General features: G+C 44.9%; 1 protein-coding gene across 1 annotated transcript in view; it reads right to left on the bottom strand.

Moving 5' to 3' along the window:
- LOC107270791 (polypyrimidine tract-binding protein 1) overlaps window positions 1-19,419 on the bottom strand; it is a gene marked incomplete at its 3' end in the record, with an annotated part of 203,739 nt that overhangs the window by 81,488 nt on the left and 102,832 nt on the right. Inside the window, exon 3 of the mRNA XM_025088108.1 lies at window positions 13,984-14,037. Coding sequence (XP_024943876.1) covers window positions 13,984-14,037 — 54 coding nt within the window. The remainder of the gene's footprint in view (window positions 1-13,983; window positions 14,038-19,419) is intronic.

Below are 19,419 nucleotides of genomic sequence, written 5' to 3'. Positions count from 1 at the left end.
GTATAAGCTTTTAGATCTTCCATGATATAGATGAGGAGCGACCAAGAGACGCTCTTAGGGGTAGAGAAACGGGCGGTAAGGGATGCTCTCGATCGGTCAGGACCGATGGGGTATCTTTGCAATTCCGAGCATGAAACGGCGCAAGAGGGTGGTCCGTGAAATGTCTCAATTTATAATGCATTAAGCTGCTGACCCAGCATCGGTATTAAAGGAGCGTCGTTTATGCCATCCACGAAAATGCGGGGTGGGATGGAGGAGGGGCGGAGGTTACATCCGGTTATAAGGCTAGAAATAGCGGACGACCAATGAGAACGACAGAGACGGTGGACACCCGGTGTAATGGTACAGGAGTGTGGTAGAGGGGGGGTACAGAACTCATGAACAGTGTTGTCAGGGGATGGTAGTCACCGAGTGGTCGGTCAGCCAACGTAAATGCTACCCCTATGTTTAGCTACGATACTACACGCGCCACGCTGATGTGTACACACTGCGTCCTGGTGAACGGACGCCCAGAAGCACGCGTGCACATATTATGTTGTTTGAGCATAGCTATGTTACGAGTTTATGGAGAACTTCGGCCGCCCTTGTGGTCGAGAGTTCAACCCTTGGGGCCACTCAGCCTGGACTTTGTCCGGAGCCTCCAACCGTTCTGCACCCTTGGGCACCAGCCATCCCTTATCCCATCTCCGAATACCCTGTTGGAACGTGGCTCAGTTTGCTGGAGGAAAGGGCTCGCGAGATTACTGAATTTACTATGATAGGGAGATTCTGCGGGGGGTGGGTTTCGAGGGCTGGAAAAATTGTAGGAAAACATTTAAGTGGGGTTGGGTGTAATCGGGGAAACTGAACTTTCAGCGATAATGCTCTATCCGCGACGCTGTAGATAATACCTCGGAATGGGATATCTTCTATATCTATATAGGGCACCGAAGCTTTTTACTTTTTACCTCCTGGCAATTGTTTGGTAATTAAAAACAATCCCTTATCCATTGGCCGTAGCCAATTTCGATAGCCAGGCTACCGGATGCGCGGCCAGTGTTCCTGGTGTGTGGCTATATACAGGAGGGGTTCGGATAGAGAGAACAAAGTCGAGGAGCGAGCGAGAGAGGGTGGAAAATCGGGATAGAAAATGGGGGATAGAGAGCAGTGAGGATGAGCAGGGGCAACTACCCCCGGTGGTTATTTCCTCAAGTTTACGAAGTAATCTTGGAGAGATCGCGTTGGACGGGGTGAGCAGAGCTGCGAACGTCCCGGAGCGCACAGGGGTGTGTTAAGCTCCCATCTTAGGATTCACCTCGTTCTCTCCGTCTCTACGTATGAGGGGGGAAAGGGAGGAGGAGGGGAGGGGGGAGACGGTCGGTCGAGTCAAGGGACGCTTATAAGATATATAATTCCCTCACGAAGGCAACCAGTCAGCCACCTCGCTCTTACAGTGAGTAAGGCGACTAGCTAACCAGACCAACTTGGAAGCTTTTCGCTTGGGGTAAAATGACTGTTTCTCTAGGGTTGCTAGGGGGTAGATGGGGATCCGGGAGAAACCAGCGAGTCCTATTAGCCCTCGCTAATCCTGCTAACCTCAGGATCTGAGCTACACCAGGAAACTCACAGCGGCTCACACGGATACTTCCTGAGGGTATATATGTATATATAGGTATCTGCGCTTTTCTTCACTGGGATAGAGACGTGGACGCTTTAAACCATTTACACTTCACTTCATACGTTTTCAGTTTACAAGCAGACGAATCGTACCAGTCCGCGTTAACGTCGTCTCCGGACGACGTCAGCGTCACGACGAGCGAATATAAGGGTTGCTCTTTCGCCAGGATCTTCCGGGTCAGTACAGACGCCGCTGCTCTCGCCTACAATTTTCTAGCTCGCCAGGTAAAATTCTAGAATCATTCGAACTCTCTCGCTCTCATTTTTTTTTTTTTTTCTATTTCTTCATCTATTTTTCTCGGTAACAGAACCATTCCTGTTTCTTCTTCGCGTTTCCTTCGACCCTCCGAAATTATCCTTTCTCGCTAGTCTCTCCTAGTATTTTCTAACAGTTTCCGTTTCGTCCGATTCGTCGTTTCTTCTTGTATCTCCGCTGCATTTCCTTTTTCGCAAATTTCAGTTGACGACGACTGTGCCGAGCTTAGCCGAGTAAAATCGAAGAAAATCCGAGCAAGAGTCCTCTAAATCAAATTTAATATTCCCTGAGTGCAGAAGAATATTTTATCCCAACATTCGCCTAAGTTAGAGAATAGGGGAAAAGGTCTGCTACTCTACGGACAATCCCATGGGTACCATACTTAACGCCACCATTATTACCTCTATCCTACTTCTACTTCCATCCTTTTACTACGTATCCCTAGACCAAAGACCCAATTCCGATACATCCCCTTTTATGTTTCCATTATTGTAAACTAAATCAAAGCAAGATGCCTGCGTACTTCGACGTTTTACATATACGTATTACCAAGGACGTGGAGGCGTCCCGACGCCGCGTTTTCTTCAAATGAAAATTTTTAATTGAGCGATTTAACGCTATCCAACCCCCCCCCCCAGACTCTACTTAAAGTATACCTTTCCCTTAAATATCTTAAAAACACAGTCACGCATCTCGCTTTCCTATTTTTCCTATGGATTCGCATGCTGCCCTCACTTAGCTACCCTTGAAGCCTCTTTGCAGTGTTTCATTATTATTTCAGGGTTACGTGATAAAGTTCACCTTATCAAAATAATAATGCACCACAAACCGCAAGACGCTCGTGGCAGCATCATGGATGCAACTTCTACCCTCTGCTTTCTTACCCAACTGCAATGTGGTTACTAGGATAGGATTGTAGGTGGAAATGACTGGACTCCGAAAGTTGGGGGTTGTTCGATACATATACATACAAGATTACCTACATTATCAAACTTGGAAAATCAACCATGAGAACTGAACCATAACTGTCCAGAGTAGTTCTGATTGCGTATCAAATTGTCAAAGTCAAATTTGATTCAGACATTGACTACTCAGCAAATATCGCCATGACTGGATAACCTTGTCAAAGAGGTAACGAGTAACAAACTTACTGGATCTCCGTTCGAAGTACTTAAACTAAATTCAATCTAACCTTTTTTTTTCAAAGGCACATATAATAAAGATAGACACCAGGCTACAAATCCACTACGTATATACATACCTTAATGCAACCCCAAACCTCCCTCTCGCTCTTTGCAAACTAACTTGATTTACTAAATTTCCATATTTATACCCAGAACCCCTATCCATCTACCCCATCACCCACCCATCCACCCATCCATCCATCCAGCCAGACATACAGCCATCCCTCCAATGAACGAACTGGTCACCGTACCTAAGCCAATCCCCGTATCACTGATGGCTGCTCCAATGTTGGTACCACTGGTGTCAAAAAGATTCTACAGATACTCCATACGAAAGCTAATCTAAACGCATATACAAATGTCTGCATCGTGGAAGTTCGTGTACATTCGGCCTGTGACAACTATATGGGATACACTTACGTACATTTGAGTGACGTCATAGCAGCCCCATATACAACCCTCGACAAAGTTCTAGCAGCACCGCTTTACCTTAGACGGCCATAGGACTTTTTTTTATTCTACATAATAAATATCCCTGTCAAATATATATTTACATGGCGTCGCACTCCTACTGTTCCCTCCCGACGTATGCACCCCACTCGAACGATAACTCCAACCCTTGACCAATTAATCTAAACCCAGAGGGACTGCTGGGTACCAGCTCATCGGATCCCCATTGCCACAGTCGAACTTTCATACCCACGTTCGAAAACGACGACTCGTATCGGACCACATTGCTTTTCAGAGGCAAACTACCCTTCTGATTTATTCTTTTCTTTCTCAACCCTTAACGGCTGCCCGCACGGCCCTTTATCAATTCATCACACTATCCGGCGGTACCACTTTTCAGTCCGTCCAATAGAGATCAGTGAGGAGGCTTCACGGGCCTACGAGTAGCCGACTGTACTTTTTCACCCCCTTGAAGCTCCTCGCTCATCCCCCTGATCTAACCGCAACCCCTACAGTGCTTCGCTTCTTCTTCGCGCGTAATCTCCTACAGCTTGCGGACAACACCACAGCATTGGGACACAGAGAGTAACAGGTATTCGTTTTAATGTTGGTCCATCGCCAAGGGATGGTAAATACAGCAGGGGGTGGTAAACAGGATCGTACGGATCTTTCGAGGGGACAGAAAATTCGGGTTAATCGCTTCGATACTGCGGTAACTCCTACGTAACTATATACACCCAAGTACCTGATGGATACTCAAGGGTGGTGTACATGCCCGCGCTTAGTATATAATTTATATAGAGGCTACATGTACAGGAAAGGGTCGTAAGTTCGCGTTACTTTCGTTACTTTACGACGTCGCGGAATTCGACCTTTATACTAAGAGCATAAAGGGGAGCGCAAATAGGGGGTCGGTCGCACCAGAAAGTGCGCGAGGCGTGACGCGCGCGCGACGTCTTAATAGTGTGAAATTTCATGACATCCGATACGGGGGCGACGCCGACGCCCGACGTCGCCTTAGCTGCCCTCATACAATATTTACCTCGCTCCGAGCATTCAATATTCCTTGGCAAATACATCCTCGATACACAGGATTCTCCCTCCATCATCCCCCCTCTTTCGCCCTCCTCCCTCACCGCCCCCAGAGTTCACACGAGAACCTTTCATCCTCTATATATACATTTCTCATTTTACATTCCGTCTCCTATATCTCTGTACTATGCACTGTGTCGAATGTTCACTCTCTTTCAGGAAATTTCTATTAATACTTCAGTTGACGTTAGATTGTATGATGGACTGTATATGCATACATATTTGTCGTACGTATTATAAATTATAAATAAGATTTATCGCCCAGACGATTTCGTGCCTGGTAAAAGTCAAGCCATCAGTCGCCTATCTGCAGTGGCCGCGAATCATTTGTAATATTCAATAAAAAAAAAATACTTGAGCGTTATAGGAAATAGGAAAGAAATTATGTGGAAAAAAAAAAAATTTGGAATTTTATCATACCGATATAATCGACAAAACCTATCAATAATAATGGATCACTCAATATTGGCGATTGCCTACTTATGGAAAAATTCAAGAGACAAGGACACGTTGTAATCGATTTCGTGAAGTAGCTTATAATAAAGACTAAGTTTACCTAACCCAAATCCGAGCTTTCGTTGAAAAATAAATTTTCAAAGAACCATGATAAAATTTTTGTGGCCGTGCACCACCGGATGTTCCTGTTGCAGATCGTTTGATGCTGCAGCTACGCTCGCGTAAGCGCCGAGTCGAGAAGATCGACAGGGGCTTAGCGGGGTCTTCGGATCTTGAAAAGTAGGGAAAAGTAGTTCTGGGGCTTCAGGGTCGGTGGTACCGGTCTCTCGTGGCCGCCATTGAAGATTTAAGGTTTCAACATCCGAAAGGGGATTTCCTGTATTATATAGGAGATCCAACCGTGCACGCCAGTTTCCACCCAATTCGCTCTATATACATATATAGAGTATTGGAGCAGCATACTATAGAGTATAGATAGTATAGCATGGTATAATACAATACTACCCAGTTCCCTATATTACCTCTCCAACACTCTCATCTCTAGGGATTTAATCAGAGCAGACAGGGTGCAGATCGATTGGGACCAATATATCGATCGGACCCAATCGATCAAATCTTGTTGTGACGTTGCACGTGCTCTTCACTATCCCCTCGTATGCTCTCGGTCGTTCTCTTTTTCTCTCTCTCTCTCTCTCTCTCTCGCTCCCACCCTCGGTAAGCCTCGTTCACGTCCGTCTTACCCGTCGCACCGGTTAACGTCTGTGCGGCAGCTACCACTTACCTTATTTACCGTCTATCCCGTAATAAAGCAACCAAGAGAAAAACAATTTTCCAATCTGCCGGCCCGTCAGGCCCGACGGGTTTATCGTCCTGTCCCTTTATATATTTTTTTCCCTCTCATCCCTTACCGGGAATAGGGGTTAGGGGATGTATCGAATAGACCCAGGTTATTCCGGAGTTTCCGGAAGTTGGGCCCACGCTAATAATATTTTATTCGCACGTGTGACGCCCGTGTGATACCTGTAAATTTTATTTGTCGTATATGGAGGGTGAAAAGCTTGAGTTATCCATGAGCTTTTACTGTGGTCGACACTGAATTTGAATTCGTTGAAAAGATTTTCATTCAAAGGCTTTTCTGAATGTTTGCGCAAGACCATACGCGGACTTTCTTTGGTTTCTATCCCTCTGTCTCTCTCTCTCTCTCTCTCTCTCTCTCTCTCTCTCTACTTCGCTATCTAATTCACTTTCTCTTTCTTTAGCACTGTAAAGTCGCTACTCTCCTGAGCCTTGTTAAGGGTGGCAAACGATTCGCGCGATAAATTTGGCACGGCCACAAAGGGAAACACGTGCTAAGAGATGAAGCTTTACCAATTGCATGAATGCCGTCAGTGAGCCTGTTCCCTTGTACAAAAGAACAACAAAGTAAGAAGGCGAACGATAAGGAAGAATAAGAGGTGAAAAAAAGAAGGAAAACTAAGAAGGAAAAGGAGAGGCTGGGACCAAAGGCACATCCGGAGGGTTGAACGGCAGCAATTTTCCTCGCGAAAGTTATCCCCCGTAAAACTCGTCTACCGCGATAAAAAGTGGCCTGATGCTGTCGAGCGAGGCGAGAGGCTAATAAAACGCTGCAATTTTCTTATTAATTCTTAGAGCTTCTTCTTGGTGGTATTGAGGAAAAAACAAAATATTTATATGTACAAGGAAAACTAACTAAATGACAGGAGATACGTTTGAAAATTAACGACGTAAGAAATATCGAGAAAAATTGAGAATCTCAGTCGATCTTACAAAAATCTAAGGGGATGAAACGTGAATTTATCCACAGTAAGATTTATTTCACATTTATCGTCCACATCTGCGATACTCACTTTATCTCTTAGTTTATCTATGTTTTTGTTTTTCAATTTCGATTTTCCGGGTCACTCAGATGGGAAATGCGAGATCGTCATTTTTCTATTGCCCTTTAATTTTATCGATTTCCAGAGCCATCCAAGGAGAAGGATACAGCATGAAGATACGAAGAAAAAAAAAATAAAGAAAAACGATACACATCCCCAACGAAGATATTATTGAGGAAGAAATGAAGAAAAAAAAAATGAAAATGGAAAAATTTTTACAACGAACTGAATTCCCGGATAAAGGTAAACGGTCAGCCGCACGGGGTGCGAGTCGCCACGAAAGGCAATTTTGTTGTAAAATAAGAATACGAGGGAGCAGAAGGTAAAGAGAAAATACGAAAAATTATTCCTAACTTGGATAAGCATCGCCCAGGTAATTTACCATTTCGAAATCTACTTCTCGTTCTGCTTTTCATGTAGAAAGCATAGAACGCAAATACTTGGGCAAGTTAACTACCCGGGCATTAAGTAATAACCACGCGGACGATACGACCCGAGCAATTTAAACTCTGTCCCATATTTTACCGTCCGAATAATTACCGTGCAGCCGAAGAAATGGCGGCGCTCACGCGAAAATAATTACTTCAGTCCGGGCTAGTCACTTCGGGCCGTTAGAAAGGCCAAAAGTCGTGTGAGTGGCACAGCAGGTTGGTAGACAGGAGCAGGGAGAGAAGGTGGTGGTTCTGATATTATCAGAGCGACATACAGCCACGAGATAAGAGATACAAATTTAGAAAAAAAATAAATAAAAAAGAAACATTTTCTTCGGAGGTTCATATAACAAAATCAGCCTCAAACACGTGGAGGTCAAGCAAGATAAAAATCTGTGCGAATAAAATTTTGCGATTTTTTTTTTTCCTTTGCCCGGGGTAGAATTTCTCAATACAGATGAAAATCCGTGAAAATAATGTTTCACAGTGGGGATTGTATCGAAAAAAAAAATTTTTTTTTTTAAGTTTTCTCAACATCGATACATGCAGATAACAAATAAGGGGGTAGAGTACTATCGTAGAGCCCTGTGAAACGTACAGGGGTATAAACCCATAAAAGAGCCATTTACGTAGGGCACTGTGGATAAGGGATGAACCGCGAATTTGCAGCCTGAAACACACCCTCTGCTAATTCTTCCGTAATTTAAGTCGGGTTCATTGAAGTTTATCGCGTGGTCTAACGCCGCGCCCCGTATCCGTTCCGCGTTCAGTAAAAGGGACGATTACGAGGTTTCTAACTGTTAGGGGTTGAGAGGTGTAGCAGAGGGTCGCAAATAGTCAGGGACAGGGGAGCGACACGCATGAAAGAAACAATAGTGGAATACACGTAGAACTCGTATGTGGGTACGTAGATGAAAAGGTAAAGTCAAAGAGAGAGACAGGAGAAATACAGAAAAGCGGAAGTGGGTGGGTCGTATCGAGGATGATCCGGGCCAATCCTACATCCTGTTGTTACTTCGTCCTTTCTGCACCGGAGCAATTGCTCTATTGCACGCCACGAGATTTCCGCTTCTAGAGAATCCATATCCCATCTCCTCAGCCCCATAGGTTCAGGAGGAAACTCTTCAGAAATAATAGCCGCTGTTACTAGATTACTGGCTTGCAGTTTCCCACGGTACGAAAGAAAGTGATATCGATATATAAAACCCAATGGGTTACGTACCGGATATCACGCAGGAGGCAGATATTGAATGGCGGAAATTCAAAATTTTCAGTATGCAGCTAACACGCCGGATTTATGGAATTAATAGAAAATTTTCATAATCATGAATATGAAGGACGTTAATTAGCGCATTAACATTTGTACGGTTCTACGGACGCCGGTGCGTACGCGCAGCATCCACCTGCGGCAATGGTAACAAGTGAGGGCTGCTGGAGGTTAGGAGAGGGACTGGACCAGAACGGGAATACCTACTGCGCGTACCGCGGCTGAACCGTATAAATCGTCCTGCATAGTTTAGGAGGTCGGTGCGGACCCACGGCTCGAAATGAACAGTCAGGCTCGTTTTGGAAATTCAAAGTGCAGCACGACTGGCGCCATCTCTTTTTTGGTTTATCCAAAGTGCAGTATCTAGGAAACTGTCGTAAAAATTGTCGATCCAGTTTTATTTCCTGTAAACAAGTTATTCGATTAACAGGTGCATACCTGAGGGGTATATATCGATATGCTGGATCTATAAATGAGCGTATCTACTGATCAGTGTATTTGAGTAAGGGTTAACATAAAATCCAAAGCGTTTATCTTATTGGAAGATCTCGAAGCGTTGTGGGAAGGGGGTAGGCGGTTTTTGCGATGAAGCATCTAGGGGTGGAATTGCCTTGTACTGTTAAGACGAAGGGGAGGCAGGGTGTTGGCCCGTAAGGTAGGTTTTAGACATTAGGGGTTGAATTGAAGGGACGGTGAATGGATCGTATATAGGGGGGGGGGTTTTTTTTTTTTTTTTTTTTTTTTTTTCGAAAAGGAAATAGGAAGGGGTGTAGGATATGCCGGAGGCGTGGTCGGACGCAGATAACTTTTATCATCGGAGAATGATAAATACGTGAACTTTCACCCTCTCGCGGCTGCCCTTTATAGGTGAAGGGGTTGGTCGCGTAAACGGGAAATTTTAAGGGCTGTCACATCTGTCCCTCGTGACACCCGGACCCTGGTAGCTCTTGCGAGATCGGAAGAGTGACGTCTACCTAACCTACCCCTTGATAATGCGACCGGAAGTTTCAACCCCACAGAATATCGCTGACCTGGCGCTCGCGCCCTATCTACTCAATGAGTGAAAGGCCAAGTAGAACATGGAACTTTCTTCACTGTACTCTCGCACATTTTTTCGTACATTTCTGTAAATGGAACACCCCTCGAAAGTTCTCTGTATTTACGAGAAACAGGATACGCGCAATTTTTTGTCACTTTTCCAAAAATTTTTGCGCATCCTGTACACGCAGGATTTTGTCAAAAAGCGTAGTGAAAACTCTCCACCCCTTATGCTTTTTCCTTTACTCGATTTACTACAGCGTCCCGATGCTAAGAGTGTCTCTTGTCTACCTATACTCTCTGGTACAAATAAAGGGTAGTTTTTTTTCCTCCCCACCAGAAGCCGTACCTTGATATCAAATTACAGTCGAAGGGTGCGCAATAAAGGAGCATTATCATCCACCTGTAGAACTTCCCTCTCGTGGGGGCTTCTTTTTCTCAGCCGGCCCGCACCCCTAAGTCTGTCGGGTCTGCCCGTCTGTCCGTCCGTATAAATGATGTCGCTAAACAGATACGCCCCTCGGAGCCGTTTTCCTCGGCTTCATGCAACCCCTATTTGCGTTGAGAAAATACGAGTTTGCAAGGTGTGTGAGAAGACCAGACCACTTTTCACCCCTGTGAATTTCGCGGACCTGATACGGTAAGTCTGACTGCCACCAGACACCCCTTCCTCCGGCCGTCGCATTTTTACAACAAAGCACAGAGAAATACTTGCTGGAAAAATGAAGAGGGAGGCGAACCTTACTGAAATTCTAGGAATATCATGAGAAATTTCCAGACAGGATTTTTCAGAAAAATAAGTTAAATCGCGAGCACGCAATTCTTACAATGCAAATATCTTCGTGGTACGAAAGGAGTGAACGACCCTTATAAATAACTTGACTATTCAAGCAGGTCTTCAAAATTACGACAGAGACTATAGGCGTTATGCGTCGTCGTACAGAATTCAGAAGTTACGACAAACGGACATGGGAAACAGATATAATTCAACCCTTGTTTATCAAATTTGAATCTACCCCCTCATAGCCATTGGGGTATAGAGCAGAGTCCAATCTCTCATAGAAAGGGACTGATGAGCTCAGGAAGGTTCAATCGCTTTAGGATTTTAAATTTCTGATGACTCGAGAAACTTTAGTGAAACAGATCAATTTATCCCTGAAAATGGTTCCTTTGGCAGTCGCCACTATCCCCTGAGTCCGAATAAGGGATCCGAGAGTCCCGGGTAAACTAAGCAAACCGAATTTCAGCATGGATATAAATGACATCAGTTCCATTCGAGTAATTCCTAAAGAGTCCGTAGAATGGGAATTCTAAGTGGATCCTTCCTATAAGAGCCTTATACGTAAGAGTATCAAATACAGTACAAGAAGTAGCAACAGCCAGGTACTAGTCAGACATAATGAAGTAAAGCGATAAACGAGCAATTAGCAACGAAACGAAGAAAAAAATCTTTTACAGAGACAACTGAACCTTCTCGAGATTTTGAAGTAGCAACATCCCCCGAAGCCAATCCGGGATCGTCTTGGCCCTTAAGAAAATACGTCCCTCCCGGGGGCAAAGACACAAGCTACCCTTTTCCAAGCGATTTACGTGCGAAGTTGGGCGGAAGGAAGTAAATCATTTATCACGGTAAGTTAATAGATAACACGTGTTACGTATAGCAGCCGGAGGTTCGATCGCATATCGGTTCGATCAGTTTGCACTTTGGAGCACGAATGAAGGGTGGAAGTGCCAAGGGATGGTTCAGGAAAGCGGTGGCTAAAGATCTAGGAGCTTCTGGTAAGAGAGATAAAGAGTGAGAGAGACGTCAACTTTGCACTTTGGCAAAACTTTGAAGTAGGCAAGGTAGAGTATATGTATTATAAGTACAGCACGGAAGACCCAAGGGATGATCTCATTGAAAGATCACCCGGGACACCAATGGGGTGGAAGTGCTAGTTGCACAAGCACAGAAGAGGGGTTCAAGTACTAGATGGTTCTACCCTGATAGTGGAAGAAGATGTCTCTTGTTGCTTATATACACTGAAAGTTTCTCAGCCTACCCCCCCCCCCTCTGTCCCGCAACCCCTCATTCCTTTCTCTAGCAGGGAGTTCCAGGGCTGAATCAATCCTTGCTTAGATCATGAACCTGGAAGACATCTCCGGTCTTATATGGCTTATGCGTAGCTTTTGCCCGGGACACCGGGGGGTTGAAATATACGTCAGTGGAACGCACGCGGCCGTTGGGATTCATAAGTTATACGACACCCTATATACTAGATTGTATACTGGCGATAACTAATACCGCGACTGCTAGCAGGAGCAGCAGCAGAATGTCACTACCTCCATATAAGGGGTAGTATCGATATTTTATGGTTGTCTCGGCAACCGAAATATCCGGTTTATGGACTGGCGCAGAAATGCGCGGCCCGCACGTTGCGTCACTTCAAGAAAGGGATGAATGGATGATGGGCCAGTCAAAGGGGACGAATGGTTCCCGTGGGATAAGACTCTGACCTTACTACCTAACGTTTATCCCAACCTGCTGAACGATACCAGAGAAAAAAGTGTTCCTCCACCCACCCCCACCCCATCAACCTCCAAGATACCAGATAAACGGGACTGGAATTTTATATCGTAGTCTTCGGTCGCTACGACCGTCGGGAGGCGGGGGGAGGGTTCATTGCAAAAATCCACCCCTTCCTGATCAAGCATCGTTCCTCAAATTCAGATCCTTCGGACGAATTCCGGATTTTCTTTTAATCGATCACGTGTCCTATGTTCATTCTATTTTTAACCCTCCCCCCACCCCTCTTACTCTCTCTCTCTCTCTTGTATGTCACTTTACTCCTTCAGCCCCAACTCACCAGCACCCCACACCCGCCTCTCCTTCACACCCACTACACACGTATGCTCCTCTTCGCTTTTTCCAGGGAACTTCCTTTTCCAATCGAAGAAATCTATTTCCGATAGACTGATTTATTCGCAGCTCCTTCTGTAAGACTCCTCGGCTTAAACTAACCGATCACTTTACGTGTGCCAAGGGTTCATATACCATCGAGAACCAAGGAAAAATGTCATTCTGCTTAGGCGCATCCCCGAAATACGTGAGTATAGAGGTTATAGGTTATTAATTTAGAGAGTAGACACGTGAGAGCTCAAATATTGTATAAGTATATATCCGTTTACATATGTCATAAGAGTGACGCAATGGCTGTAGAAGATTTAGATATGAGAAAAACAAAATTTTTTCAAAAAAAAATCTCGAGGCTTATTTTTTTCAGTCATCGATCGAGTCATTACGCCTGTCCAGTTAAAAACTTTGTACGGCACGACGATCGATTTTTAGATTGTTACAAAATTGATTTTGAATTTATAAACAAACTTCATCCGGCATGTCCCCTGTCAAATATAATATATATAAAGTTCAAGCATACCCTATACATTTCAAATGTTCCCGCCATACCTCAAGTCTAAATCAAACACGCAGTTGGCACCACCTGTAAGTCGGGATAAAGGTGCCTGATCAGATGTAACGTGTTCCCTGATTAATTTAGGTGGAAAGCAATCAAACTCTCGATATCGAGATTCGTTAACGACCGCGAGAAAGAGAAGGAGGATGAAAAGGACGATCAGCAAGAGAGAGAGAGAGAGAGAGAGAGAGAGAGAGAGAGAGAGAGAGAGAAACGACAAGTCAGAGACCGCCACAGGGAGATTCAGGTAGTTCGAAATGCATGGAAATTCGGCGAGACGAGTCCTTCGGGTACTCTCGCGGCAGTGCCTGTGGCTTAATACCGAAGTAATGAATAACGAAGCCCGGGCCGTTCCCGTGCCCCTTTAGTACATGAATATATATACATAACAAAGTATATAGCATATATATATATATATACATAAACATATATGTATAAGAATAGGGATAACCCTCGCCCCTCAATCCCGTACGCTCAGGCTTCACTTTTACATCCAATAAACGCGAGCGTAACCGACATTGGCCCATCGTCCCGACCCTCGTCCTCCTCCAGGAGCCCCAGGACCTAGGGAACCACGCCATCGGGTCACCCCGAAGACGTTAACCGGGTCGTCAATGCCCCAAGACGAACTGTTAACCGGCCGAATCATGGGAATATATTGGCCAGTTAATTAAGAAGGATGCCGATGGGTATTAGGAGCCCTTTTGCATTTAGAATCTAGGATGATACCCAGAGCGACGAGGATGAACGAGGAGGATGTTCCCGATGACGCGCGTCGCCGGTAACGCGTCTTTACGGCTTACCAGTGCTAGATTCCCGCCGGTCGATCTCACTTCCTCCACTTCCATGAGACTCACCTGAAACAGAAAGCAAGAACACTCGTGTCAGGGTGACGATCGTGCAATCGATCGAGTTCCTTGAGCCAGGAGGAACTCGACGTGAATATAATAACGGAATTCAATTTGGCGTCTTTTGAATTCCGAATGGAGGGATTATGCTCGTAATTGATCTATACCGTCTTCAAGGTAATATTAGGGATATTGAATGTCGCCCATGGTATGTCACGTGTTGGCAGTAATGTGCATAGGCCATTGTGCGAAGGTCCAGGCCCCCTTGTGTCCTACGGAGTAATCTCGGGATATATTCGCTTGCGAGTTTATAGCTCGAGACTGAACATTTACGAGATGTCAGTGTCGAATGAAAGGACGGGGGGAATATGATGGGGATATGTGTCAATGCGTGATAAGCCGACGTGCTCACGAACATGGGTGTTCGCTGTGCTTAGCGTTCGGTACGGCTGCCTTCCGGATATGACGACATCAATTACAAAACAGGATGCGTCAATGTTGCTAAATCCTCGCGAGCTTGTGAATCTTGCACAGTCGTCACTTCCGTAAATTATTGGGAATCTACGAGGGTGGATGCTGAAAATATTTTGAGGGACGAAAAAAAAAAAAAAAAAAAAAAAAAAAAAAAAAAAAAAAAAAAAAAAAAAAAAAAAAAAATAAAGTATAGATCTGATCGACCCGTAATTTTTTCGATTTACCAAGATGGCTAGCGATGGATAAAAATTTATTTGTAACGTTGGCCAAATGCTCGGAATCTCAGTTGGTACCTGTGGGATTTCGCGAAATCAATATGTCGTGCCACGAAGCTTTGGGGAATTCTTTAGATCTTATCGCTTCCTCGCGGTACAGAGGGTTGGCTAGATTCTTCAGGTTGGTAGGTTGCCCCCTATCAGCTGCGCCATAAGAATAACCCATAAGGGTTGCTCCGGATGGGAACGGTGAGTCTAGGATACTCTTGGTTGCTCTCGCCATTTACCAACCATCGAGAATTCCAAGTTTAATTCCCTCTCGTTGGTCAGGATGGTCCCGGGTGTAACACCTCCTATGTACCACTCCTCCCGACCTACTGCTTTCAGAGTTCAGGACGCAGGCAGGTTCTTCGACTCGGTACTTGATTCCTTGCAACCCCTAAAAGCAACCCTATCGCGCTTCGGATCACTCCCTATGAAACCCATCCGTGCAAACTATCAATTCGCAGATACCAATTATCCGTATACGGGGATGAAAATTGGGTCGGGGGTTGCAGCTGTTGGTTATCCTTTTTCTTGCCTTTTATTTTCCTTTTCCGTCAAGATAAAATACCTGGCAGCTCTTCCCGCTCGAGGCAACGCGAGAGGGAAAAAACGTAAGATACGAAAGAAGACACGAGTAAGGGAGACGAGGGTTGAAAAAAGAAAGAAGTCCAAGGGGGATGGCAATGAGGCAAAGGTTCCAGGTACAGGATAGGATATCCTCGACAGCTGGAAGATCGATTCCATCAGATTTCTCGTTAAACGGATTAGAGAGGAGTTTCCTTCGATATCGAGTAAATGAACGATTCCAGCCCGTAGGCTTACTGCTACCTAGCCAACAAACTACCCCCCAACCCTCCCGCAGCCCCTCATAACTCCCAGACTAATCTCCTAGTAAGATATTTTCCAAATGGCCGCACGCGCCAAGGGTTGATTGATTATAATGAGCTGCGACAATACCACTTGGACTTTCCCCAACTACCCTAACCCTATTCGTGTATTCCGCGCATAGGACTCCGGATAATAGAAAAATCGATAACGTTTATCGTTACAATGACACAGCCATACTTTATTACCAGTTATCGATCAATTTTTCAAACAAAGTCACCGTAAGATACCTCACGGTAGACCCGTCGCTCCAAACTCGGAATTTTTTTTTTACGCCAGTGTCTTTCTACCCAGTAGATTGAAACACTATTTACGTGGTATTTTTTAAACGCGATGTCATGTTACCCAATTTGAATTTTTGCAGCCAAAAAAAAATATTGTATAATTTTTAAAACTATGTAAGAAGCACAGCTTTATGATTATTAGGTGATTTATAAAATTTATAACAGCCTCTCTTTCCAATATTTTTCCCCCCTTTGTACCGACCGACTCTATTTACGCGATTTTCATTCGCCTAAAACGAATCCACGTGTAACGGATACCCCGCGCGAATAAATGCACGGGTGTATATTACCGATATCCTACAACTGTATCCGAGGAATGCCGTGAATTTCGTGAAATTAATTTTTTTAATGACCTGTACCCAATAAATAGGTATGGGAGTAGGGGAGGGCGGATTGTACACGATACGAAGCTGCACCAGTTAACAATGAACACCCGGCAATTTATCTTGTAGTATTAGCAAATGGCTGATAATGACGCTAAGAAGCAGGAAGGCGTTGCTGGGGAAGGGATGCGAGGGTCGGAGGGGTGAATAGATTCTAAGGGTAGAAATACCGGTGTATCGGAAGGGCCGACGGAGAGAAAACGCGAAGTAAAGTTGTACTAAGGGATACTAATTGACGCTAGGAGGAAGCTACCAGTTAGGGAGAGAAGAGGGGAGGTGGTATCTATAGCGCAGATGCCTCCAGTCTTAGGGGGTGGTTTGTCGGCTTTACAAAGGGTTGCTTTTCTTCGAAGAAGCATTTCGGGTCGCCAGTCGACAACTCTAGAGCTATATGGTTAGCAACCGGTTGGATCGAAGTTTTCGTTGGAACTGTCTTAACGTTGTAGTATTACCAGCCCTGCAAAGGGAGGGATGCGTGCTGCAGGTAAAAGGGTGGTAAAAAATGCGCCAAACCTAGGATAGCTCCGTGCTGGCTAATAGAGCACGAAACGTTGAACGGGAAGACGAAAGTCCAGGGTAGACTGGGGAGGGGAGGTGGAGACCAGCGTCAGACAATGGCGAATAACGAGAGGCGTCGTTTTGTATAGCAGACGTTAAATTGGAAGACGGTGAAGGACGTTCATCATTTTTACATAAGAAACTTAACAGCACCCGGTATATATATCGAGTCATTGAGTTCCTCAAATATAGCCCTATAGGATATACTCGTATCTTGTATCAAGTATAATGAGTATCTTACAACGTTGTCTGACGACGAAGATATGTAATTTTCAAAATCTGATCGCAGTCCTTAGGTCAGGTTAGGTATGATCCTTCAAATACATTTACCACATGGAAGACCAACTGAAAGGAGTAATTTCTCGCAGCGGCTGATACGATCGAAGGGTGGACAGATCCGTGGGGGGAGGATGGGGAAGGTACGTGGGAGTGGGGATTTCAAAAGGGCGGTAACCACCCTTTTCTTATCTTTATAATATTATGGATTTATAAAGCTGGACGAGCTGCGCGAAAAAGTAGAACTTGACGTAAGGGAGGAGGAGCTGAAGGTTCTGCCGAAGCAGGAGGTAAGTAACGGAGGAGGTCGTGGATGCTGAGGAGGCTCCCAGGACCACCTACTACTCTAGTAATGAGAAAATCACAAAAGAGTCGTCACTTCAATGGCTCCTGCTCTTCTTCTTTTTCTTCGTTCTCTTCTAATTCGACTCCGTGACCTCGTCTTAGGTCTCAACCTATCACCTTAAGGATCAGACAGGGCGAACAGGGGATGAGCAAGAATTTTAAGGTATAATTTCTTTCGTCTGCCCATATACAGGGTATACCTACTAAAAGTTTCTGGTCCCGGAAAGCTGATCAACCTTTACCCCGATAGCCTTTGACAATTTAAGGCTCCCGCCTGCGTGCACACGTTATATTACAACGAAAACGGAACGGTGATAAACAAGGATGATCCAACGGCGGGATCTTCCGTCGGAATAATTAGAAGCTGTGAATATTCATCGACACTTATCAACAGAATCAATATAATTTGCGTAACGAGGCAGAAGTTACGACGTTGCCAAAAAATTTCTACGTTTCCCTCGCACTCATCCTGGGTGCAACCTGAACACCCCTTTCGGTCCTAAAACCGGTTCCGAAACAACCCCTAGACGCTATATATTCACAGACACGTAGCAGCTATTAAGCAAGATGGTTCAGCCGATTGGAGGCGCAGATAGTTGTCGCGATTTAAAGGGAAGCTGAGTGGGCGTATTGTGCCATTTTAAGATATCAGCAACAATGGCGCTTACCTACCCTAATACCGATATAGTAGCCGAAAGCACACGAAGGTGGGACAAGCCAACAGCGATCGCAGTCCCGAGAGGTTTAAAACTTGACGTTCCTTTTTCACCCCGTATAAGAGTAACGTCCATGAAGTCTATTTGAAATTCAAAAAGCCACCCCTTCGAGCAAAAACAGAAGTCAACCAAAATTTTCTTACGGTTTTAGCAAAAAAATTCGACGTGACGCTGGAACAGAGGTATATTATTTTTCGGTCTACATCAGGGGTGGAAATAAAATGTACAAAGGGGTACCTTCGTACATTTGACTATGCATCTGTAAACGGGTATCTATAGGGGTAGTAACAGGGATATGCAACGCGACATAAAAGTACGGAAATATAGGTGGGAAAGCTCCAGCGCTCTTCGTGGTTAAAATGATATCCCGCCTGGACCGCGTCAGGCCGCTTCCTCTTATACCGCTAAGAACGTGGTACACGTAGGCATCCTGAGCATCTGACGTCGCCATGATACGCGATACGTGCATGGGGTAAGAGTACGTGTAACAGGGGAGTAGGTAGCTATGGGACGTGGCTGTGAATACTTGCCGGGAAGCGACTAGTCCGGTAGAAGTCGAGTCTGATAGCTTATGGGTATATCTACTGAACGTGCTGGTAGCCACGTTGAATTGTTCAAATATAGATACATATATATTTTTAATATAAAGTTTGGAAGCGATGTGACGCATTTATTTAGGAATTTTTTAAGAAGGCGGCCGACTACTTCCGGTTTACATATCACGGGATTCGCATGACAGAGGGAAAAATGTAAATAAAATAATCATCCCGTCATCCGGTATTACGATCCAACCTGCGTGTGCGACGCCTGTAAAGGACAAAGTACAAACACTTTAAAAAGTCTGACACGGACGGGTCTCTAACGCTTAATTCTGTTACGTCACTCGCAAATTCCAAGCCTCGTATTTTTTACAGCCCAGCAAAAAAGAAGAATGAAAAACGTCTATATATACATATACACGTCGAACTACGCGTGAAAAATTTCTCCCTGGTCACAGGCAGCTACAGAACTGCGTCCACGCTTACTGCGGGCACGGGGTTACCTTTCTCCGTAAAGTGAAAAATAAAAGGCAAAAAAAGTGAAAAAAGGACGGGAAAAAAAACCATTAAAAAATAGCCCGCAGGCCACATGCCGTTTAACATCACGATACACGCTCTTTGATCTCGGTCGACCTTTACTCAATCGAATGTTGCTCTACCCCCCCCCCCCC

This window comes from Cephus cinctus, unplaced genomic scaffold (genome assembly GCF_000341935.2).
Source record: "Cephus cinctus unplaced genomic scaffold, Ccin1 Ccin1_scaffold0837, whole genome shotgun sequence".
NCBI classification, from domain to species: domain Eukaryota; kingdom Metazoa; phylum Arthropoda; class Insecta; order Hymenoptera; family Cephidae; genus Cephus; species Cephus cinctus.
This window is presented reverse-complemented; position numbering and strand designations above follow the sequence as displayed.